Here is a 24273-nt window from a genome sequence, read left to right on the forward strand (position 1 = left end):
CTGTTCCACTACAGCCCGTCGTTGTCGGTGATCAGGCCTACCACTGTTGTGTCATTGGCGAACTTGATGATGGTGTTGGAGTCGTGCCTGGCCATGCAGTCATGAGTGAACAGGGAGTACAGGATGGGACTGAGCACGCACCCCTGAGGGGCCTCCGTGTTGAGGATCAGCGTGGCGGATGTGTTGTTCCCTACCCTTACCACCTGGGGGCGGCCCGTCAGGAAGTCCAGGATCCAGTTGCAGAGGGAGGTGTTAAGTCCCAGGGTCCTTGGCTTAGTGATGAGCTTTGAGGGCACTATGGTGTTGAACGCTGAGCTGTAGTCAATTAATAGCATTCTCACATAGGTGTTCCTTTTGTCCAGATGGGAAAGGGCAGTGTTGAGCGCAATAAAAATTGCATCATCTATGGATCTGTTGGGGCGGTATGCAAATTGGAGTGGGTCTAGGGTTTCTGGGATAATGGTGTTGATGTGAGCCATGACCAGCCTTTCAAAGCACTTCATGGCTACAGGCGTGAGTGCTATGGGTCGGTAGTCATTTAGGCAGGTTACCTAAGTGTTCTTGGGCACAGGGACTACGGTGGTTTGCTTGAAACATGCTTTATTACAGACTCAGTCAGGGACAGGTTGGAAATGTCAGTGAAGACACTTGCCAGTTGGTCAGCGCATGCTCGGAGTACACATCCTGTTAATCCGTCTGTCCCTGCGGCCTTGTGAATGTTGACCTGTTTAAAGGTCTTACTAACATCGGCTACGGAGAGCGTGATCACACAGTCATCCGGGAACAACTGGTGCTCTCATACATGTTTCAGTGTTACTTGCCTCGAAGCGAGCATAGAAGTAATTTAACTCGTCTGGTAGGTTTGTGTCACCGGGCAGCTCGTGGCTGTGCTTCCCTTTGTAGTTTGTAATAGTTTGCCAGCCCTGCCACATCCAACGAGCGTCGGAGCCAGTGTAGTACGATTCGATCTTAGTCCTGTATTGATGCTTTGCCTGTTTGATGGTTTGTCAGAGGGCATAGCGGGATTTCTTACAAGCTTCTCGGTTAGAGTCCCACTCCTTAAAAACGGCAGCTCTACCCTGTAGCTCAGTGCGGATGTTGCCTGAAATCCATGGCTTCTTATTGGGGTATGTACGTACGGTCACTGTGAGGATGACGTCATTGATGAAACCAGTGACTGATGTGGTGTACTCCTCAATGCCATCGGAAGAATCCGTTATAGACCTATATCCATCCTGCCCTGCCTCTCTAAAGTCTTTGAACGCCAAGTTAATAAACAGATCACTGACCATTTTGAATCCCACCGTACCTTCTCCGCTGTGCAATCCGGTTTCCGAGCTGGTCACGGGTGCACCTCAGCCACGCTCAAGGTATTAAACGATATCATAACCGCCACCGATAAAAAAACAGTACTGTGCAGCCGTCTTCATAGACCTGGCCAAGGCTTTCGACTCTCAATCACCGTATTCTTATCGGCAGACTCAATTGCCTTGGTTTTCTCAAATGACTGCCTCACCTGGTTCACCAACTACTTTACAGACAGAGTTCAGTGTGTCAAATCGGAGGGCCTGTTGTCCGGAACTCTGGCAGTCTCTATGGGGGTACCACAGGGTTCAATTCTCGGGCCGACTCTTTTCTCTGTATATATCAATTATGTCGCTCTTGCTGCGGGCGATTCCCTGATCCACCTCTACGCAGACGACACCATTCTGTATACATCTGGCCCTTCTTTGGACACTGTGTTAACTAACCTCCAAATGAGCTTCAATACCATACAACACTCCTTTTGTGGCCTCCAACTGCTCTTAAACGCTAGTAAAACCAAATACATGCTTTTCAACCATTCGCTGCCGCACTTGCCCGCCCGACTAGCATCACTATCCTGGACGGTTCTGACCTAGAATATGTGGACAACTACAAATACCTAGGTGTCTGGCTAGACTGTAAACTCTCCTTCCAGAGTCATATTAAGCATCTCCAATCCAAAATCAAATCTAGAATCGGCTTTCTATTTCACAACAAAGCCTCCTTCACTCACGCCGCCAAACTTACCCTAGTAAAACTGACTATCCTACCGATCCTTGACTTCGGCGATGTCATCTACAAAATAGCTTCCAATACTCTACTCAGCAAACTGGATGCAGTCTATCACAGTGCCATCCGTTTTGTTACCAAATCCCCTTATACCACCCACCACTGCGACTTGTATGCTTTAGTCGGCTGGCCCTCGCTACATATTCGTCGCTAGACCCACTGGCTCCAGGTCACCTATAAGTCTATGCTAGGTAAAGCGCCGCCTTATCTCAGCTCAATGGTCACGATAAAAACACCCAACTGTAGCACGTGCTCCAGCAGGTATATCTCACTGGTCATCCCCAAAGCCAATTCCTCCTTTGGCTGCCTTTCCTTCCAGTTCTCTGCTGCCAGTGACTGAAACTAATTGCAAAAATTGCTGAAGCTGGAGACTTATATTTCCCTCACTAACTTTAAACATCAGCTATCTGAGCAGCTAACCGATCGCTGCAGCTGTACATAGTCCATCTGTAAATAGCCCACCCAATCTACCTACCTCATCCCCATACTGTTTTTATTTACTTTTCTGCTCTTTTGCACACCAGTATTTCTACTTGCACATCATCATCTGCTCATTTATCACTCCAGTGTTAATCTGCTAAATTGTAATTACTTCGCTACTATGGCCTATTTATTGCCTTACCCCCTGCCATACACACTGTATATAGACTTTCTTTTTTCTATTGTGTTATTAATTTTACGCTTGTTTATTCCATGTGTAACTCTGTGTTGTTGTTTGTGTCGCACTGCTTTGCTTTATCTTGGCCAGGTCGCAGTTGTAAATGACAACTTGTTCTCAACTAGCCTACCTGGTTAAATAAAGGTGAAATAATAAAAATAAAAATCCCGGAACATATTCCAGTCTGTGCTATCAAAATAGTCCTGTTGCTTAGCATCTGATTCATCTGACCACTTTCTTATTGACCGAGTCACTGGTGCTTCCTGCTTTAGTTTTTAGCTTGTAAGCAGGAATCAGGAGGATAGAATTATGGTCAGATTTGCCAAATGGAGGGTGAGGCAGAGCTTTCTATGCATCTTTGTGTGTGGAGTAAAGGTGGTCCAGAGTTTTTTCCCTCTGGTTGCACATTTAACATGCTGATAGAAATGAGGTAAAACCAATTTGAGTTTCCCTGAATTAAAGTCCCCGGCCACTAGGAGCGCCGCCTCTGGATGAGAATTTTCCTGTTTGCTTATGGCCGTAAACAGCTCATTGTGTGCGGTCTTATTGCCAGCATCTGTCTGCGGTGGTATATAGACAGCTACGAAAAATATAGATACTCTACCTCAGGCGAGCAAAACCTCGAGACTTCCTTAGCTTTCATGCACCAGCTGTTGTTTACAAATATGCATAGACTGCCGCCCCTTGTTTTACCAGAGGCCGCTGTTCTATCCTGCCAAAAAAGCCTAAAACCTGCCAGCTGTATGTTAATCATGTTGTCGTTCAGCCACGACTCGGTGAAACATAGGATATTACAGTTTTTAATGTCCCGTTGGTAGGATATACTTGCTCATAGTTCGTCTATTTTATTATCAATTGATTGTACATTGGCTAATAGGACCGATGGTAAAGGTAGATTACCCTCTCAGCGACGATCCTTACAAGGCACCCGGACCGTCGTCCATGATATCTCCATCTTTTCCCCTGCGAATGACAGGGATCATGGCCTTGTCGGGTGTCTGGAGTAAATCCTTCCCGTCAGACTCGTTGAAGAAGAAGAATTCCTCCAGTACGGGGTGAGTAATCGCTGCCCTGATATCAAGAAGCTCTTTTCGGTCATAAGACATGGTGTCAGAAACATTATATACAAAATAAGTTACAAATAACGCAAAAAAAACCACACAATAGCACAATTGGTAACGGGATCGTAAAACGGCGGCCATCTCCTTCGGCGCCATTATCTGTAATAACAAGAATTGTGCAAGCTAACACAGGCAGGCCACAAACAGGCAAATAACGGCGCAGTACAACAGTGTGCAGAACGGCATCTCGGAACGCACAACTCTTCGGTCCTTGTCATGGATGGGCTATTGCAGCAGACAATCACACCGGGTTCCACTCCTATCAGCTAAAAACAAGAAGCGGCTCCAGTGTGATCGCCTGGTCCGACGAATCCCGGTTCCTTTTGCATTATCCTGATGTCAGAGTCAGAATTTGGCATAAGCAGCATGAGTCTATGGCCCCATCCTGCCTGGTGTCAACAGTACAGGCTGGTTAGTTGATGGTGTATTGGTGTGGGAAACCTTTTCCTGGCACACGTTAGGTCCCTTGATACTAATTGAGCAACGTTTGTACTCCACAGCGTATCGGTAGTTGTTCTGGAGGCAAAGGGGGGTCCAACCTGGTACTAGATGGGTGTACCTAATAAACTGTTTATTGGGTGTATATAAAACACTGGATAATTACGCTTTTAACTGCACTGGGCCTTTAAAGGAAAATTCCTCCCAAAAACTTTGGGTATTTGTTTCATTAGTCCATTGTTGATATAGTTCCAAAATGTTTTGCATGTCAGCAATCAAGTTTTCAAGATATATATAACTTTCAAAATACATAATTACAGCAGGTATGATACATTTCGCTTTTAAGAGTTAATTACTCCAAATAAAATTGATTTTAACACACTAATCTTCAGGGGACAAATGCCCACTTTCAAAGTTTCTGTTTTTATCAAATAACACACATAAACTATTAATTCTGCCCACTTGCCTAAGGATGGCCAGTTTGCACATATCTACATTTTACCAAATGTATACTTTTTTTGTGTCTGAAAATGGACATGTTCATTAAGGGAGGCGTTTCCCCCCAACATAACCTCTACGGGTCTGGAGAGGCTACAGCATTGATAGACCTTCCAGATATTTTCCTCTCGTCTTATTCGAGAAATATACTGTATGTTCCAATTACATGACCTAAGCTCACTGAGCACTAGTAGGTCTTTAACGTTTACATTCTTATGGTTAAATCTCGTTTTGTTAATTTGACCTAATGTTAATACATCAAATAGTCTACAGTAGACTACAACATTTTCGAGCAGCGCCCTACTGCGCCTAGTTATTTTCTCCAGTAGCATGTAAGAAGTAGGCTATACGACTTAGAGCTCACATTTGTGTGTAATAGTTTGCCAAATATCACACATTTTTCACTGTGGGAAATCGATGCTGCTCGGGTAGATTTCCTCAAACATCCGTCCATGTTAAACGAAGAAATATGTTGGAAATACACAGTGCAATATAATACCAACATTTAGCTAGTGCATGAAGTTTAAAGTTGAAGTTTTATATTTAACCTGCTGTCCATATATGCATCTGGTATTTACAGTAAAGACTAGTCTACTGTAAGCTATCGTGATCCTACATGGATGACTTGACTAGAATAAGAAGCTTAGAGGGCGGGTCTAGTCCGGTTAAATTACATTTTAAAGCAGTAGCCAGACATCGACAGAGAAAGAAATAGGCGAGGCTCATTCGCCATTAGTAAGAAAGTATCGCTTGTAAACAATAGCCTATACAAAAAAAGACATCCACTCGAGTCCCAAACATCTCGAAAAAAGTGCCGTTGGAGACGAAGTACCCCTGCAGCCAAGAAGAAGTTGGGGGTGGCCGAAGAAATGACCAATGGCAACGGGTGAGTACTGAAAAGAAAACACGTGTTATGATCGCCCAAATGTGCTTCTTAAAAGTGTTGGTAGTCTGTGTGTTGACTCAGGACAAACAAAGCTGCAGCCTGTTGCATTCAATGATCCTGCACAGCGCTGTCTGTCTGCGGGGTGTAGTTGCGCACAGATGAATTGATGCAGTGCTTAACTATCATCTATCCATACTTGATTTACATTAGACCAGTCAGGGTGTGATCACTACTGCAACAATGTAACAATCACTTTATGGCCTACTTGAGTTCTACTGTATTAGGCTACTGAACAGCTGGGGAAGTGATGATCACTCTGGTTAGGCCTATTCACAATGAGATATGGGCAAAAGTTGTCTTTGTTTGCTGCTCTGCACTACTGCTGAGATTTAAAGCCTGAATTAGACTGTGTATAGTTGTAGGCCTACTTTACAGTTATTGACCTACTTGTTGCAAACTTGATGAAAGTACAGCCTGGGACCATCTGAAACCTTGTGGTCACTACGGGACAACAGTGCTATACCGTCTGTGTTCGTGATTCCTCACGAAACCCAGACAAAAAAAGACCATGTGTACAAAACATTAGGAGCACCTGCTCTTTCCATGACATACGCAGACAAGGTGAATCCAGGTGAAATGCCACTTTCAAAACAACTGGGAACTCTGAAAAATGCAAGGTCAAATCATGACATCAGTGACCTTCAGGTCGGAAAGTCGGAGCTCTAGAAAGAGGCCAGAGTTCCCAAGCTGGAATTCCAAATTGGATGACTGTTCAAATCGATTTTTCCAAGTCTGAGCTCGTTTTTTTTCAGAGTTCCCAGTTGTTTTGCACGCACTCTGGTCGGAAGTCGGAGATTTTCAAGTTCGGAGATCCGAGCTCCCAGTTGTTTTGAACTCGGCAAAAGCTATGATCCCTTATCGATGTCACCTGTTAAATCCACTTCAATCAGTGTAGATGAAGGGAGACAGGTTAAACATTAAGAAGGATTTTTAAGCCTTGAGATAGTTGAGACATGGATTGTGTATATGTGCCATTCAGAGGGTGAATGGGCAAGACAAAAGATTTAAGTGCCTTTGAACGGGGTGTGGTAGTATGTGCCGGGGGCTCCTGTTTGAGTGTGTCAAGAACTGCAATGCTGCTGGGTTTTTCATGCTCAACAGTTTCCCATGTGTATCAAAAATGGTCCGCCACCCAAAGGACATCCAGCCAACTTGAAGCTACTGTGGGGAAGAATTAGAGTCAACATGGGCTAGTATCCCTGTGGAATGTTTGACACTTTGTGGAGCCCATGCCCTGACGAATTGAGGCTGTTCTGAAGGCAAAAGGGGTGCAACTTAATATTAGGAAGGTGTTACTAATGTTTTGTACACTCAGTGTATATTTTACTTTTGTATCTAAAAGCATAACATTATACTTCGCCAAAAATGCTAACCTCCCCTGTTATTGTAATGGTGGGAGGTTAGCATGTCTTGTGAGTATGATATTTCTGCGTCTGTAACTTTCTCACTCCTCATTATTCACGATTCATTCAGGACTAGCCGTAATCATGGTAGCATCCACATTAATGTAAGTGTTTAGAAACATAGTCTATTCTTATTTACAATAAAAGGGACTCCAACATGACACAATACATTTTTTACCATTAATTTCTATTGGGCAAAAAATTATCAGAAACAACCAAAACAAACAGCAAATGCATCCAACAAGTTTGTAGGATCACAAGCTTGATGTAATCAGTGTGTGCTAAGAATATGGGACCAAATACGAAGTGTTTGACTACTTTAATAGTCATAAGGGAATTTGGGGGGACTATGTACAAAAAGTGTTGTAATTTCCAAACTGTTCACCAGATATGGATGAAAAACCCCTCAAATGATCGAATTTCAAAACCAAAGTGCTGCTGTACAGAGCCAAAACAAAAATGTCCTGGTACACATTTTTGTTGTTTTGGCTCTGTACCCCAGCACTTTGGACATGCTAACCTCGCACCATTACAACAACTGGGGTTAGCATTTTTGGTGAGGTATGATATTATGTTTTTAGATACAAATGTAAAATATACATGTCCCAATATTCTTGGAGCTTACTGTATAAATTGAATTTAAAATGTTATATTTTGTGGGATGATATAAAAAAAAGAGCTCTGGCCTCGCACACCAGTGGTGGGTTTGGCGTTTAAATGAGAATGCATAAGCAGAAAAGAACCCCATGCATACTGTAAAATATTGATGTTATGGGGCTATTTTGCTTCAACTGGTCCTGGGGCCTTTGTTAAGGTCAATGGCATCATGAACTTTACCTTTATGAACTTTAACTTTTTTAATGGTTAATTTGCCACAAAAATCAACATTGTGCAATGGCCATCTCAGTCTCCGAACTTGAAACCAATTGAAAACTATAGTTTGAATTGAAGAGGGCAGTGCATAAGCACAGATTATCATGACATAAGGCGAGACCCAGATGCAGACACAGGAGGCAGATGGTTGGAGTCTTACAATATTTATTAATCCAATAGTATAAGGCAAGAGAATGGTCGTGGACAGGCAAAAGGGTCAAAACCAGTTCAGAGTCCAAAAGATACCGAAGGGCAGGCAGAATTAAGGTCAGGGCAGGCAGGATGATCAGACAGGTGGGAAAGTAGTCCAGAGTCAGGCAGGGGTCAAAACCGAGAGGAATATCAAAAAGAGAATAGCAAAAGGAGTACGGGAAAAACACACTGGTTGACTTGACTAAACATACAAGACAAACTGGCACAGAGAGACAGGAAACACAGGGAAAAACACACTGGTTGACTTGACTAACATACAAGACGAACTGGCACAGAGAGACAGGAAACACAGGGAAAAACACACTGGTTGACTTGACTAACATACAAGATGAACTGGCACAGAAAGACAGGAAACACAGGGATAAATACACTGGTTGACTTGACTAAACATACAAGACGAACTGGCACCGAGAGACAGGAAACACAGGGATAAATACACTGGGGAAAATAAGCGACACCTGGAGGGGTGGAGACAATCACAGGAACAGGTGAAACAGATCAGGGCGTGACACAGATGAAGGACATCAAGGATCTAGAAGGATTCTGTATGGCGCAATGGTCTAAGATCCCTCCCAATGTGTTCTCCAACTCATAAAACATTTTAGAAAAATACTCAGTGCTGTTAAGGCACCGATAGAGACGGCAGCCGTGCTTCTAGCCCCTAGGCAACTTTGCAGTATTTCGTTTTTTTATGTGTTATTTCTTACATTATTAGCCCAGGAATTTTTTTGTGTTATTACATACAGCTGGGAAGAACTTTTGGATATCAGAACGGCAGTGACTCACCAGCATTACGATCAAGAATACGACTTTCCCGAATCGGATCCTTTGTTTGTACCCCCCAGGGCAATTGAATTGATTCCAGAAGCTGATCCAAAACATCGCTGGCGGAGAAGAGGTACTTGGAGTGGACTTCTAGTCCGACTCAGGAGGCGCGCACACCACCCACCGCTTCCAAGTATATTACTCACTAATGTTCAGTCTTTGGATAATAAAGTTGACAAGCTCATGGCGATGATTTCCTTCCAGAGAGACACCATGGATTTTAACATACTGTGTTTCACGGAAACATGGCTCTCTCGGTATATACTGTCTGAGTCCGTACAGCCAGTTGGGTTCTCAGTTTATTGCGCAGACCGTACTAAATACCTCTCCGGGAAGAATAGCGGGGGTGTATGTTTCATGATTAACTACTCATGGTGTGATTGTGATAACATACAGGAACTCAAGTCCTTTTGTTCACCCGACCTAGAATACCTCACAATCAAATGCCGACCATATTACCTCCCAAGAGAATTCTCTTCGGTTATAGTCACAGACGATTTTATTACCCCTCAAGCCGATACCACGACGCTCAAAGAACTTCACTGGACTTTATGCAAACTGGAAACAACATATCCTGAGGCCACATTTATTGTAGCTGGAGATTTTAACAAAGCAAATTGAGGAAAATGCTACCGATGTTCTATCAACACATTGACTGTAGTACTCGCGCTGCTAAAACACTCGACCACTGCTACTCCAACTTCCGGGATGTCTACAAGGCCCTCCCCTGCCCTCCCTTCGGCAAATCTGATCACAACTCCATTTTGCTCTTCCCTTCCTATAGGCAGAAACTCAAACAGGAAGTACCCCTGTTAAGGACTATTCAACGCTGGTCTGACCAATCTGAAGCCACGCTTCAAGATGGTTTTGATCACGTGGACTAGGTTATGTTCCGGGTAGCCTCAGAGAATAACATTGACGAATACACAGATACGGTGACTGAGTTTATCAGGAAGTATATAGGATGTTGTACCCACTGTGTCTATTAAAACCTACCCTAATCAGAAATGTGGATAGATGGCAGCATTCACGCAAAACTGAAAGCACGAACCATGGCATTTGACCATGGCAAGGTGATTGGGAATATGGCTGAATACAAACAGTGTAGTTATTCCCTCCGTAAGGCAATCAAACACGCAAAACATCAGTATAGAGACAAAGTGGAGTCGCAATTCAACAGCTCAGACACGAGATGTATGTGGCAGGGTCTACAGACAATCATGGACTACAAAAGGAAAACTAGCCATGTCGTGGATACCGACGTCTTGCTCCGGACAAGCTAAAAACCTTTTTCGCCCGCATTGAGGATAACACAGTGCCACCGACGTGGCCCGAACCAAGGACTGTGGACTCCTTCTCCATGACCAACGTGAGTAAGACATTTAAGCATGTTAACCCTCGCAAGGCTGCCTGCCCAGACAGCATCCCTAGCCATGTCCTCAGAGCATGCACAGACCAGCTGGCTGGAGTGTTTACGCACATATTCAATCTCTCCCTATCTCACTTTGTCATCATGAAGTGCTTTGAGAGACTAGTCAAGGATCATATCACCTCAACCTTACCTGACACCCTAGACCCACTTCAATTTGCTTACCGCACCAATAGATCGACAGATAATGCAATCGCCATCGCACTGCACACTGCCCTATCCCGTCTGGAGAACAGGAATACCTATGTAAGAATGCTGTTCATTGACTATAGCTCAGCCTTCAACATCATAGTACCCTCCAAGCTCATCATTAAGCTCGAGGCCCTAGTCTGAACACCGCCCTATGCAACTGGGTCCTGGACTTCCTGACGGGCTACCCCCAGGTGGTGAAGGACACCTCCACTTTGCTGATCCTCAACACTGGGGCCCCACATTCTCAGCCGCCTCCTGTACTCCCTGTTCACCCATGACTGCGTGGCCATGCACGCCTCCAACTCAATAATCAAGTTTGCAGACGACACAGAGGTAGTAGGCTTGATTATCAACAATGACGAGACAGCCAAAAGGGAGGAGGTGAGGGCCCTGGGAGAGTGGTGCTTGAAAAATAACCTCTCACTCAACTTCAACAAAACAAAGGAGCTGATCGTGGACTTCAGGAAACAGCAGAGGGAGCACCCCTCTATCCACATCGACGGGACCGCAGTGGAGAAGGTGTAAATCTTCAAGTTCCTCGGCTTACACATTACTGACAAACTGAAATTATCCACACAGACAGTGTGGTGAAGAAGGTGCAACAGCACCTCTGTAATCTCAGGAGACTTGACACCTAAAATCCTCACAAACCTTTACAGATGCACAAATGAGAGCATCCTATCGGGCTGTATCACCGCCTGGTACTGCAACTGCACCACCCGCAACTACAGGGCTCTCCAGAGGGTGGTGCGGTCTGCCCAACGCATTACTGGGGGCAAACTATCTGCCCTCCAGGACACCCACAGCACCCGATATCACAGGAAGGCCAAAAAGATAGTCAAGGACAACAACCAATCGAGCCACTGCCTGTTGACCCCGCTATCATCCAGAAGGTGATGTCAGTACAGGTGCATCAAAGCTGGGCCCGAAAGACTGAAAAACAGCTTCTATTTCAAGTCCATCAGACTGTTAAATAGCCATCACTAGCACCTTAGAGGTTGCTGCTGTCACATCCTGACCATAGAGAGTCCTTATTTTCTATGGTGGAGTAGGTCAGGGCGTGATTGGGGGGTTAGTCTAGTTTATATTTTCTATGTGGCGTTGTAGTTTATTATTTTCTATGTTGGTGATTTGTATGATTCCCAATTAGAGGCAGCTGGGAATCGTTGTCTCTAATTGGGGATCATATTTAGGTAGCATTTTTCCCACCTGTGTTTATGGGATATTGTTTTCAGATAGTGTACGTAGCACCTCTGTAGTCACGGTTCGTTGTTTCTTTATTTGTTTTGTTCTAAGTTTTCACTTGAATAAATAATGTGGAACGCTACTCACGCTGCGCCTTGGTCCAATTATTACGACGAACCTGACAGCTGCCCTATATACATAGACTTGAAATCACTGGCTACTTTAATAATGTTTACATATTTTGCATTACTCATCTCATATGTATATACTGTATTCTATTCTATTCTATGGTATCTTAGTCTATGCCGCTCTGAGATTGCTCGCCCAAATATTTATACACTGCTCAAAAAAATAAAGGGAACACTTAAACAACACAATGTAACTCCAAGTTAATCACACTTCTGTGAAATCAAACTGTCCACTTAGGAAGCAACACTGATTGACAATACATTTCACATGCTGTTGTGCAAATGGAATAGACAACAGGTGGAAATTATAGGCAATTAGCAAGACACCCCCAATAAAGGAGTGGTTCAGCAGGTGGGGACCACAGACCACTTCTCAGTTCCTATGCTTCCTGGCTGATGTTTTGGTCACTTTTGAATGCTGGCGGTGCTTTCACTCTAGTGGTAGCATGAGACGGAGTCTACAACCCACACAAGTGGCTCAGGTAGTGCAGCTCATCCAGGATGGCACATCAATGGGAGCTGTGGCAAGAAGGTTTGCTGTGTCTGTCAGCGTAGTTTCCAGAGCATGGAGGCGCTACCAGGAGACAGGCCAGTACATCAGGAGACGTGGAGGAGGCCGTAGAAGGGCAACAACCCAGCAGCAGGACCGCTACCTCCGCCTTTGTGCAAGGAGGAGCAGGAGGAGCACTGCCAGAGCCCTGCAAAATAACCTCCAGCAGGCCACAAATGTGCATGTGTCTGCTCAAACGGTCAGAAACAGACTCCATGAGGGTGGTATGAGGGCCCGGCGTCCACAGGTGGGGGTTGTGCTTACAGCCCAACACTGTGCAGGACGTTTGGCATTTGCCAGAGAACACCAAGATTGGCAAATTCGCCACTGGCGCCCTGTGCTCTTCACAGATGAAAGCAGGTTCACACTGAGCACGTGACAGACGTGACCGAGTCTGAAGACGCCGTGGAGAACGTTCTGCTGCCTGCAACATCCTCCAGCATGACCGGTTTGGCGGTGGGTCAGTCATGGTGTGGGGTGGCATTTCTTTGGGGGGCCGCACAGCCCTCCATGTGCTCGCCAGAGGTAGCCTGACTGCCATTAGGTACCGAGATGAGATCCTCAGACCCCTTGTGAGACCATATGCTGGTGCGGTTGGCCCTGGGTTCCTCCTAATGCAAGACAATGCTAGACCTCATGTGGCTGGAGTGTGTCAGCAAGTTCCTGCAAGAGGAAGGCATTGATGCTATGGACTGGCCCGCCCGTTCCCCAGACCTGAATCCAATTGAGCACATCTGGGACATCATGTCTCGCTCCATCCACCAACGCCACGTTGCACCACAGACTGTCCAGGAGTTGGCGGATGCTTTAGTCCAGGTCTGGGAGGAGATCCCTCAGGAAACCCTCCACCACCTCATCAGGAGCATGCCCAGGCGTTGTAGGGAGGTCATACAGGCACGTGGAGGCCACACACACTACTGAGCCTCATTTTGACTTGTTTTAAGGACATTACATCAAAGTTGGATCAGCCTGTAGTGTGGTTTTCCACTTTAATTTTGAGTGTGACTCCAAATCCAGACCTCCATGGGTTGATAAATTGGATTTCCATTGATTATTTTTGTGTGATTTTGTTGTCAGCACATTCAACTATGTAAAGAAAAAATATTTTATGAGATTATTTCTTTCATTCAGATCTAGGATGTGTTGTTTAAGTGTTCCCTTTATTTTTTGAGCAGTATATATTCTTAATTCCATTCCTTCACTTAGATGTGTGTGTATTGTTAGATATTACTTGTTAGATATTACTGCCCTGTTCTTAGGCACGACGCAACCAATCCAGAGGTGCCTTATTGCTATTATAAACGTATTACCGACGTAATTAGAACAGTACATAAGTAATTTTGCTTAATACCCATGGTATATTGTCTGATATACCACAGCATTCAGCCAATCAGCATTCACAGCTCTAACTACCCAGTTTATAATGACATACAGTACTGGCCAGAAGCTGCATATCCATGCTGTCCAGGTCTGACGCAGTGAATGTGATGACGCTATCTCTCTCCATCAGTCCTTAGTTGTTAGTCGTTACTGTAGTTCCATTCTACCCCCTGAGACATGTTTCAGCAGATCCGCTTCCTGCCTGTTAATTACCCCCCCTGTGTGCGTGTGTGTGTTACTTTATTTAGATGCAGGGATCTCTGCTCCAGTCAGGAAGGAAACTGTTTTATCATGTACTGGCTCACTGGGGCACATTCACCCGACCAGTATGAAAAGTACTCAAATGTATCCACTCACTACTGTAAGTCGCTCTGGATAAGAGCGTCTGATAAATGACTCAAAAGTAAAAATGTTATTCACACACTTTGCTGAGTTGTTTACAGTTGGGGGAAAGGAGGGGGAATGGGGATGGTGGGTGGAGGGAAAGAGAGAGGGGTCTTTGTCATGGCTGAGACGCAGAGAGAAGTTGCTTTGGCAATGTAAATATATGTTTCCCATGCCAATAAAGCTCATTGAATTGAAAGGTCATGATGTGGAGAGCGGATGTCTTTCTAGTCTCCTGAGTCTCTCTCTCTCTGTCTACATCTCTCTCTCTCTCTGCTCTACCCTGAGCAGGAATGTTCTCTCTCTCTCTGCCTCTCTCTGCTCCACTCCACCCTGAGCAGGAATGTTCTCTCTCTCTCTCTCTCTCTCTCTCTCTCTCTCTCTCTCTCTCTCTCTCTCTGCTCCACCCTGAGCAGGAATGTTCTCTCTCTCTCTGCCTCTCTCTGCTCCACTCCACCCTGAGCAGGAATGTTCTCTCTCTCTCTCTCTCTCTCTCTCTCTCTGCTCCACCCTGAGCAGGAATGTTCTCTCTCTCTCTCTCTCTCTCTCTCTGCACCACCCTGAGCAGGAATGTTCTCTCTCTCCCTCTCTCTCTGTCTCTCTCTCTCTCTCTCTCTCTCTCTCTCTCTCTTGCTCCACCCTGAGCAGGAATGTTCTCTCTCTCTCTGCTCCACCCCCCACCCTGTGCAGGAATGTTCTCTCTCTCTGCTCCACCCCCACCCTGAGCAGGAATGTTCTCTCTCTCTGCTCCACCCCCACCCTGAGCAGGAATGTTCTCTCTCTCTGCTCCACCCCCACCCTGAGCAGGAATGTTCTCTCTCTCTCTGCTCCACCCCCACCCTGAGCAGGAATGTTCTCTCTCTCTCTGCTCCACCCCCACCCTGAGCAGGAATGTTCTCTCTCTCTCTGCTCCACCCCCACCCTGAGCAGGAATGTTCTCTCTCTCTCTGCTCCACCCCCACCCTGAGCAGGAATGTTCTCTCTCTCTGCTCCACCCCCACTCTGAGCAGGAATGTTCTCTCTCTCTGCTCCACCCCCACCCTGAGCAGGAATGTTCTCTCTCTCTGCTCCACCCCCACCCTGAGCAGGAATGTTCTCTCTCTCTGCTCCACCCCCACCCTGAGCAGGAATGTTCTCTCTCTCTGCTCCACCCCCACCCCTGAGCAGGAATGTTCTCTCTCTCTCTGCTCCACCCCCACCCTGAGCAGGAATGTTCTCTCTCTCTGCTCCACCCCCACCCTGAGCAGGAATGTTCTCTCTCTCTGCTCCACCCCCACCCTGAGCAGGAATGTTCTCTCTCTCTGCTCCACCCCCACCCTGAGCAGGAATGTTCTCTCTCTCTGCTCCACCCCCACCCTGAGCAGGAATGTTCTCTCTCTCTGCTCCACCCCCACCCTGAGCAGGAATGTTCTCTCTCTCTGCTCCACCCCCACCCTGAGCAGGAATGAGCTCAGTGGGAACATTGGACATCAGAGCTACTGTCAGTCAGATAACTTCTGTAGCTGTCACATATTTACAAATGTTTTAATACCTTGGTTTTTCTTCCTGTCCCCATAGCAGAACGCCTTTGAAGAACCCCCTTTGGTTCCAGGTAAAACCCTTTTGTGTTCCATATAGAACCCTTTCCACAGAGGGATCTACATTGAACCTAAAATAGTTCTACCTGGAACCAAAAATATTTCTACCTGGAACCAAAAAGGGTTCTCCTATGGGGACAGCCGCAGAACCATTTTGGAACCCTTTTTTGAAAGAGTGTACAATCCCTCCCCTGATTGTAAACTTCTGCTCATATGTACTGTACATGTAGTTAAATAATTTCCTCTTCCTGCAAGTTCTGGATTTCCCCCCACAGTGGCCAATCCACCATTCATTCTGATCTTAACTCCAACCCTCCTATGTCCACAGGTTAACCCATCTTTCCCAGTATAATTCCATTTAACAATTTCCTTTTGCAATACATCCCTGTATTTTACTGCGATGTCTTATAAGTGTCTTGAACCTCCCCATTTGTAAAATGTCTACCGATATTGCCCTAAAATAGAGTATAATGATGTTTCCCATTGACTGATTGTGGTTCTTCAGATCCCCTAACAACACATTTGCAGGTCTATCTGAACCCTGATATTATGACATAACATCCATTCCTGGATTGAAATTGAAATTAACAAATTTATGTGTCAATTGTTGGTTTATATGTCAGTTCATAGACCCGATGCCAAGGTATTGGTAAATCAAAAACATGTTCCCAACTGACTTGAATTTCATACAGCATTGCTGTCAAACCTTTTGACTTTAAGTGAAACTGCTACATTTTTTTATTTATACTAATCATTTCAAGCCATGTATGATATTTAATGGGTGGCAGACAGACTAATTCTTTCATTTCTTCTTTAAGTAAATGTTTCTGCCAATTTTCTGGTAGAGCCGCGATGAGTTGGTTATAATTTTGTTTAGAGCCGTAATGAGTTGGTTCTAATTTTGTTTAGAGCCGTAATGAGTTGGTTCTAATTTTGTTTAGAGCCGTAATGAGTTGGTTCTAATTTTGTTTAGAGCCGTAATGAGTTGGTTCTAATTTTGTTTAGAGCCGTAATGAGTTGGTTCTAATTTTGTTTAGAGCCGTAATGAGTTGGTTATAATTTTGTTTAGAGCCGTAATGAGTTGGTTCTAATTTTGTTTAGAGCCGTAATGAGTTGGTTCTAATTTTGTTTAGAGCCGTAATGAGTTGGTTCTAATTTTGTTTAGAGCCGTAATGAGTTGGTTCTAATTTTGTTTTGAGCCGTAATGAGTTGGTTCTAATTTTGTTTAGAGCCGTAATGAGTTGGTTCTAATTTTGTTTAGAGCCGTAATGAGTTGGTTCTAATTTTGTTTAGAGCCGTAATGAGTTGGTTCTAATTTTGTTTAGAGCCGTAATGAGTTGGTTATAATTTTGTTTAGAGCCGTAATGAGTTGGTTCTAATTTTGTTTAGAGCCGTAATGAGTTGGTTATAATTTTGTTTAGAGCCGTAATGAGTTGGTTATAATTTTGTTTAGAGCCGTAATGAGTTGGTTCTAATTTTGTTTTGAGCCGTAATGAGTTGGTTCTAATTTTGTTTAGAGCCGTAATGAGTTGGTTCTAATTTTGTTTTGAGCCGTAATGAGTTGGTTCTAATTTTGTTTAGAGCCGTAATGAGTTGGTTCTAATTTTGTTTAGAGCCGTAATGAGTTGGTTCTAATTTTGTTTAGAGCCGTAATGAGTTGGTTATAATTTTGTTTAGAGCCGTAATGAGTTGGTTCTAATTTTGTTTAGAGCCGTAATGAGTTGGTTATAATTTTGTTTAGAGCCGTAATGAGTTGGTTATAATTTTGTTTAGAGCCGTAATGAGTTGGTTCTAATTTTGTTTTGAGCCGTAATGAGTTGGTTCTAATTTTGTTTAGAGCCGTAATGAGTTGGTTCTAATTTTGTTTTTTAGCCGTAATGAGTTGGTTCTAATTTTGTTTAGAGCCGTAATGAGTTGGTTCTAATTTTGTTTAGAGCCGTAATGAGTTGGTTCTAATTTTGTTTAGAGCCGTAATGAGTTGGTTATAATTTTGTTTAGAGCCGTAATGAGTTGGTTATAATTTTGTTTAGAGCCGTAATGAGTTGGTTCTAATTTTGTTTAGAGCCGCGATGAGTTGGTTCTAATTTTGTTTAGAGCATACACCTCCATGCACTGTTGTTAGTTGCTTGTGTGACATCATTTTACCGTCCTTGTTTACAATGTTCTTCATTAATATTATACCCTTTCTTGTACATTTCTTCCAATATATTTTTTTCTCTATCTCAGTACATTGGAGTTTAGCCATATTATTTGCTGTAATATTAGATCTGCCTTTTTTTTGGAGGAGGAAATTGAAATTGTAGCCAACTCTGTATGACTTCCTTTAAAAAAAGGATGATACTTTCAACAGAGATCCATTGTCAATCCACTGAAAATGTGAGGTTTTAATCTGCAAAAAGGAAAAGGGCCCACTTTTTAACATAGGATGGGCCTCATAGTATCTTGCTAGAAAACCAGTTTGGATTCTCCTGGAGTCGGTAGGGCCATGAATAATATGTAAACTGCGATATAACTAGATAATTAATTGGGGTAATCTTCCTGTATATTGATAGGTGTTTCCCTCTCCACGGTTTCAAGATTCTATCTATTTTGCAAAGTTTTGCGAGATCGCTAAACTTTTCCGGGATATGTACACCAAGCAGGGGCGCCGTATGGGGGGGAAAAGTTAGGACGATTCTAAGGGCCTGTGACTGATAGGGGCCTTAAAAAATTATTAGAACATTAGGTTAAACAAAATCTATATTAAATTATTAACCTATCATCATTGTTATATTATTTTATTTACAATGTACTAATAAAACTAACAGTTTATTTTTCTTATTTTTGGCAAAAAAGTTAACATCCTGATTCTCCAGTCAGGAAAAATCTCAGTTGACACAGAGGCAGCCAATATCAGAGCCTTAAACGAAGAGATGCAGGTTCTTTGAGATGGATGGGAGTCTCTCCTGTCTGAGGCAACACCGATTGCTACGCAAATGGATGTTGCACCTCAATTTAGCAATTTAGAAGAAAAATAAGAGATTCCCTGATGAGACAGTGTTTTTTACTGCTATGGACAACATAAGAGGCTTGGATATTAGGTTCCACACCACCGCAAAAATTGTAGAATCATTTTCTGCTGTTCTGAAAGTTGGGCAGATTAGTGAGGATAAAGTCCCTTCTGTGTGCCAACCACTGATCATGAAGTATTCCAGAGATCTTACACCTGAGTTTCAAACTGTATATGCTGCCACTTTCCCCCCTAACTTGTCCCCTCTTGGTCTCCTGAATGCAATTTGTAAGATGCAGCTGCAAAGCATTTTTGGAGAAGTGTGCATTTCTTTACGTATATTTTTCACACTGCCTGTGACCGTTGCTGGTGGCGAGAGAGCTTTCAGTAAGCTAAAACTGCTAAAAAACTATTTGAGGTCCACTATGTCCCAGGACAGGCTTTGCAGTCTTGGCATGCTGTCCATTGAAAGTCAGTTAGCTAGAAAGCTGGACTTCAAAGACTTGATCAGTGACTTTGCTCGCAAGAAGGCTCGGCGCTGGGCTCTTGGTGAGTAAGGCTGAGCAAGGGCCAGTAATAACTGTTAAATGGCATGGCTATGGATATTGGATCATAACACACATGATGCCCACGGGCTGAGAACAGACTGAGAACAAGATATATCTCAAAGTAGTGGCTGGATTGCATTAAAATTTGTTGTGCACAATCAAGACCCCAAGTGGAAGAAACCTATTGATTTGGTGACCACTTGACCTTTCCTCTAGCGCCACCATCAGGCCTTTTCATTTCCATTTCCACTTTTACAGCTGCATATCAAATCAAACTTAATTTGTCACATGCGTCGAATACAACAAGTGTAGACTTTACCATGAAATTCTAACTTACAAGCCCATAACCAACAGTGAAGTTCAAGAAGAGTTAAAAAAATATTTACCAAGTAGACTAAAGTAAAAAGTAATAATAAAGAAGAACAATAACGAGGCTATATACAGGGGACCCCGGTACCGAGTCAGTGTGCGGGGCTACAGCTTAGTTAAGGTAATCTGTACATGTTGGTGGGGGTGACGTGACTATGCATGTTTTCTTACATTTACATTTACTTCATTTAGCAGACGCTCTTATCCAGAGCGACTTACAAATGAGTGCATTCACCTTATGATATCCAGTGGAACAACCACTTTACAATAGTACATCTCTATCTTTTTTTTGGGGGGGGGTGGGGGGGGGGTTAGAAGGATTACTTGATCCTATCCCAGGTATTCCTTAAAGAGGTGGGGTTTCAGGTGTCTACGGAAGGTGGTGATTGACTTCGCTGTCCTGGCGTCGTGTGGGAGCTTGTTCCACCATTGGGGTGCCAGAGCAGTGAACAGTTTTGACTGGGCTGAGCGGGAACTGTGCTTCCGCAGAGGTAGAGGGGCCAGCAGGCCAGAGGTGGATGAACGCAGTGCCCTTCGGGTGTAGGGCCTGATCAGAGCCTGAAGGTACGGAGGTGCCGTTCCCCTCACAGCTCCGTAGGCAAGCACCATGGTCTTGTTGGTATGAATACTTAGTTAAACAATCTGCTGCTGATTTGATGATTTTGTTTGTTAAATTATTCAATAGATGATAATGTTCATTTATTTTAATTGACGAGGTTAATGTATATTTAAGTTATATTTATTTTAAGTTATTCATTAATGTTAAGATTCAAGAATTTTACCATTCAATTTTCATTTAGACTGTAAAAGATGGCCTTTAGCACATTTCTTATAGAGGGTATCAGTCTTGCATCAAATAGTGAATTCTGTATGCAGAATGTTGCATGCATGTCTGCACAGTGTTATATTTTCACAGCTCACTGTCAGTAAATATCGTACAGTAAATTTTGGACTACAAGAGACTTGCAAGCCTGCAAAGGTAGAGTTATTTAAAGCTTTGAATGGGTCGATTGGGTTTTGGAGGTGTGTGGTTACAGCAATCAGTAAATATAAGTTAACATCCTGATTCTCAGGATGTTAACGCAAGGTTGGTGTGGCCTGTTGTGGTGGGGCCCAATGTGATATATTTTCATGGGGCCCAAAATCCCTGGCGGCACCCCTAACACCAAGCACATCGACTTCACCATCCGCCCATTTAATTGGGAGACCACATTGAAATTTAAAGTTTGTATCTTTTGGAGACCCAATCCGTAATATAGTACACTTATAATAGTTGGGTTTTAGTCCAGAGAAACTGGAGAAATTATCCAGGTCCTCAGTAAGGCCCTTCAAGGTTGAAGATTGAGGACTCAAGAGAATGCTTTAATCATTGGTGTACATTGATACTTTTGTCTCTAATCTATTCCTTTTTAGCCCCTTGAAGTTATTGTTTATCTGATTTTTAAAGCTAACAGTTCAATGGCCATATTAAATAGGTATGGTGACAAAGAGCAACCTTGTTTTACACCTCTTGGCAGTTCAAAGAGAAGTAACTGTTATTTATTATTTGTCATAGAATATTGTTGTACATACATTTTACCCATCTTATGAGAGATTCTCCAAAGTTGAAAAAATCCAAACACATACATTGCATTCAGAAAGTATTCAGACCCCTTCCCTTTTTCCACATTTTGTTACGTTACAGCCTTATTCTAAAATTGATTCAATAAAAAAATTCCTCATCAATCTACATACAATACCCCATAATGCCAAAGCAAAAACCAGCATAAAAAAAATACAAAACAGAAATACCCCATTTACATAAGTATTCAGACCCTTTGCTATGTGACTCGAAAATTGAGTTCAGGTGCATCCTGTTTCCATTGATCATCCTTGATGTTTCTACTACTTGGAGTCCACCTGTGGTAAATTCAATTAATTGGACATGATTTGGAATGGCACACCCCTGTCTATATAACGTCCCACAGTTGACAGTGCATGTCAGAGGATTAACCAAGCCATGATGTCGAAGGAAGAGTCCATATAGCTCTGAGACAGGTTTGTGTCTAGGCACAGATCTGGGGAAGGGTACCAAAAAATGTCTGCACCATTGAAGGTCCCCAAGAACACAGTGGCCTCCATCATTCTTAAATGGAAGAAGTTTGGAACCACCAAGACTTTTCCTAGAGCTGGCCGCCCGGCCCAACTGATCAATCGGGGGAGAAGGTCCTTGGTCAGGGAGTTGACCCCAATTTCGATGGTCACTTTGACAGAGCTCCAGAGTTCCTCTGTGGAGATGGGAGAACCTTCCAGAAAGACAACCATCTCTGCAGCACTCCACCAATCAGGCCTTTATGGTAGAGTGGCCAGACGGAAGCCACTCCTCAGTCTAAGGTTGGTAACTTACACATGCATACAGCCCCCTCTGGTGGTCACAGTAGACAACAGCAGTGGTTAAGTGAATTGAGAAGAGCAGTGGTTCTGCTTCCCAAACTTCTCTGTGACTGTCAGTCAGTCTAGGGATGTGAGTGATCCAACACCAAAACCTCTTCCTGGTATCTTCCTGTGACCCACACAATAAACAAAGATGATATGTTGTAATACACACAGTTTACTCTTTCCCTAGCCCTGTCCCTACTCTAGCCCTGTCCCTACCCTAGCCCTGTCCCTACCCTAGCCCTGGCCCTACCCTAGCCCTGTCCCTACCCTAGCCCTGTCCCTACTCTAGCCCTGTCCCTACTCTAGCCCTGTCCCTACCCTAGCCCTGTCCCTACCCTAGCCCTGTCCCTACCCTAGCCCTGTACCTACTCTAGCCCTGTCCCTACCCTAGCACTGTCCCTACCCTAGCCCTGTCCCTGCCCTAGCCCTGTCCCTACCCTAGCCCTGTCCCTACTCTAGCCCTGTCCCTACCCTAGCCCTGTCCCTACTCTAGCCCTGTCCCTATCCTAGCCCTGTCCCTACCCTAGCCCTGTCCCTACTCTAGCCCTGTCCCTACCCTAGCCCTGTCCCTACCCTAGCCCTGTCCCTACCCTAGCCCTGTCCCTACTCTAGCCCTATCGCTACCCTAGCCCTGTCCCTACCCTAGCCCTGTCCCTACCCTAGCCCTGTCCCTACTCTAGCCCTGTCCCTACTCTAGCCCTGTCCCTACCCTAGCCCTGTCCCTACCCTAGCCCTGTCCCTACTCTAGCCCTGTCCCTACGCTAGCCCTGTCCCTACCCTAGCCCTGTCCCTACTCTAGCCCTGTCCCTACCCTAGCCCTGTCCCTACCCTAGCCCTGTCCCTACCCTAGCCCTGTCCCTACTCTAGCCCTGTCCCTACCCTAGCCCTGTCCCTACTCTAGCCCTGTCTCTACCCTAGCCCTGTCCCTACCCTAGCCCTGTCCCTACTCTAGCCCTGTCCCTACTCTAGCCCTGTCCCTACCCTAGCCCTGTCCCTACCCTAGCCCTGTCCCTACCCTAGCCCTGTCCCTACTCTAGCCCTGTCCCTACCCTAGCCCTGTCCCTACCCTAGCCCTGTCCCTACTCTAGCCCTGTCCCTACCCTAGCCCTGTCCCTACCCTAGCCCTGTCCCTACCCTAGCCCTCTCCCTAGCCCTGTCCCTACCCTGTCCCTACCCTAGCCCTGTCCCTACTCTAGCCCTGTCCCTACCCTAGCCCTGTCCCTACCCTAGCCCTGTCCCTACTCTAGCCCTGTCCCTACCCTAGCCCTGTCCCTACCCTAGCCCTGTCCCTACCCTAGCCCTGTCCCTACCCTAGCCCTGTCCCTACTCTAGCCCTGTCCCTACTCTAGCCCTGTCCCTACCCGAGCCCTGTCCCTACTCTAGCCCTGTCCCTACCCTAGCCCTGTCCCTACCCTAGCCCTGTCCCTACTCTAGCCCTGTCCCTACCCTAGCCCTGTCCCTACTCTAGCCCTGTCCCTACCCTAGCCCTGTCCCTACTCTAGCCCTGTCTCTACCCTAGCCCTGTCCCTACCCTAGCCCTGTCCCTACTCTAGCCCTGTCCCTACTCTAGCCCTGTCCCTACCCTAGCCCTGTCCCTACCCTAGCCCTGTCCCTACTCTAGCCCTGTCCCTACCCTAGCCCTGTCCCTACCCTAGCCCTGTCCCTACTCTAGCCCTGTCCCTACCCTAGCCCTGTCCCTACCCTAGCCCTGTCCCTACCCTAGCCCTCTCCCTAGCCCTGTCCCTACCCTGTCCCTACCCTAGCCCTGTCCCTACTCTAGCCCTGTCCCTACCCTAGCCCTGTCCCTACCCTAGCCCTGTCCCTACTCTAGCCCTGTCCCTACCCTAGCCCTGTCCCTACCCTAGCCCTGTCCCTACCCTAGCCCTGTCCCTACCCTAGCCCTGTCCCTACTCTAGCCCTGTCCCTACCCTAGCCCTGTCCCTACCCTAGCCCTGTCCCTACTCTAGCCCTGTCCCTACTCTAGCCCTGTCCCTA

General features: G+C 45.1%; 1 protein-coding gene across 1 annotated transcript in view; it reads left to right on the plus strand.

Moving 5' to 3' along the window:
• Positions 1 to 5469: 5469 nt before the first annotated feature.
• LOC106582212 (LIM and senescent cell antigen-like-containing domain protein 1) overlaps positions 5470 to 24273 on the plus strand; it is a 101015-nt gene continuing 82211 nt past the window's right edge. The window contains exon 1 of the mRNA XM_045704681.1: positions 5470 to 5695. Within this exon, the coding sequence (XP_045560637.1) occupies positions 5679 to 5695 (17 nt within the window). The 5' untranslated portion in view covers positions 5470 to 5678. The remainder of the gene's footprint in view (positions 5696 to 24273) is intronic.

Source organism: Salmo salar, chromosome ssa21 (assembly GCF_905237065.1).
Source record: "Salmo salar chromosome ssa21, Ssal_v3.1, whole genome shotgun sequence".
In the NCBI taxonomy this organism is placed as follows: Eukaryota; Metazoa; Chordata; class Actinopteri; order Salmoniformes; family Salmonidae; genus Salmo; species Salmo salar.